Below are 1809 nucleotides of genomic sequence, written 5' to 3'. Positions count from 1 at the left end.
ATATATAGTATTATATATATATATATATATATATATATATTATTATTTATTTACTTATTATATATATATATATATATATATATATAAATATATATATATATATATATATCTCTCTCTATTTTTGCTTTTAAGTAGTATTAAGCACACATCCAAAAATCCGTCAAGCATGTATTTGCTACACGTAGCTGAGTCTTCTGTATGTCCCTATATCTGTTCCATACCCTATCACTGACGAGCAGTAAGCTGTCCTGTGTCTCAAATTGTACCGAACTCCACGCCCCTAAAACGACAGACCTGGCCTCGATACCACAACCAATTAGCAGCCATATACGTGGATCAGCTAAAGGCCCTGTGGCCCGAATTCAGGACATCTGGGCTCAAAACAGACCACGAAGCAAGTGCGGTTAGGCATAGTCTGTGTGAGTTTTTGGAGTTCTCTGAGTTATACAATGCGGAGACGCTGTTGGCCGACCCAATATTTAAAGGTAAGGCCGTATTCAAGGGTTAAATATATTCAAAGATGCAATATATTCAAAGGTATAATATAATTCAAATGTAAAGTATGTTCAAGGATAGACTATATTCAAAGGTTAAATATATTCAAAGGTAGAATATATTCAAAGATAAAATATAGACAGTCTTCATATTCAAATGTAAACTATAGATAGTCTTCATATTCGAAGGTAAGGTAGAGATAACTGTCCATATTCCAAGGTACAATATAGGCAAGTCCTGGAAGTGTTGTTAGTTTGGTGTGTTACTTAATGTAGGATGGTGACGATGATGTAAAACGTATTGCCAGCGCTCTACTATGCTTAGGCGCTATTGAATGACCCAGTATTTAACGGTTAAATCAGATAGCCTTAGAATATGTATCCTGATGTGCAATCCGTTATTTTAGGTATTTCATGCCATCCCATATGCTGCGTGCATGCACTTCCCTGCAACAAGTCTCATGACATGTTAAAACTAAATATGTAGGGTTTAGAGGGTTTAGGGTTTATCCAACAGGCTGACATGTATGGAGGTCTTTCAACAGTCTGTTGTGCTACTTGATCCACTGCACGTATCTCATCCCATCAACAGTCTGTTGTGCTACTTGATCCACTGTACGTATCTCATCCCATCAACAGTCTGTTGTGCTACTTGTTCCACTGCACGTATCTCATCCCATCAACAGTCTGCTGTGCTACTTGATCCACTGCACGTATCTCATCCTATCAACAGTCTGTTGTACTACTTGATCCACTTTACGTATCTCATCCCATCCCGTACTCTCCTCCAGAGCTGCTGGACGAACGGGCGATACTCCTGGGGAGAGTAGGCAGGCATGAGGTATGGGACATCCTGTCCACCGTCGCTATGACAACCCGCGGCATGGTTGTTAACCGTATGGGGTCGAGTGGGCACGTGCTAACGCCTGACTATGTTTGCGACTGATTGGCATTGTGATTGTGTGTCAAGGGAAAGGTTCGACTATATACGAAGTAGTGGGGTGTACATGCTGTGTTGCTATGTAGAGGGGAGGTCCTAGTGGCGGTAGACGTATTCCTAACTCACAGAGGAGTTGTAGTATCATTATCTTATTCCACGGAGATGCGATTGGCGTCTATGTGGTTTAATGGAGTGTGATTGGCCATGAGAGGTTTGTGCTACTGCTCTATATCTATACATGTGTCGCATTCTGTTGTGCGTGTTGGCTGATATGAAGATTGATATAGGTCAGTGCGCTTGATCTACTGTGGATGCTAGAGAATTTGTTTANATATATATATATATATATATATATGTATAGATATATATAAATAA

The 1809-nt window shown here is 39.7% G+C and overlaps 1 protein-coding gene across 1 annotated transcript in view; it reads left to right on the top strand.

Moving 5' to 3' along the window:
- Positions 1–292: 292 nt before the first annotated feature.
- SARC_04565 (hypothetical protein) overlaps positions 293–1809 on the top strand; it is a gene marked incomplete at both ends in the record, with an annotated part of 4097 nt that continues 2580 nt past the window's right edge. Inside the window, 2 exons of the mRNA XM_014301606.1 lie at positions 293–485; positions 1286–1335. Of these exons, the coding sequence (XP_014157081.1) occupies positions 293–485; positions 1286–1335 (243 nt within the window). The remainder of the gene's footprint in view (positions 486–1285; positions 1336–1809) is intronic.

This window comes from Sphaeroforma arctica, assembly GCF_001186125.1.
Source record: "Sphaeroforma arctica JP610 unplaced genomic scaffold supercont1.261, whole genome shotgun sequence".
In the NCBI taxonomy this organism is placed as follows: Eukaryota; class Ichthyosporea; order Ichthyophonida; genus Sphaeroforma; species Sphaeroforma arctica.
Note: the sequence above shows the minus strand (reverse complement) of the source record. Positions and strands in the feature narration are given on the sequence as shown.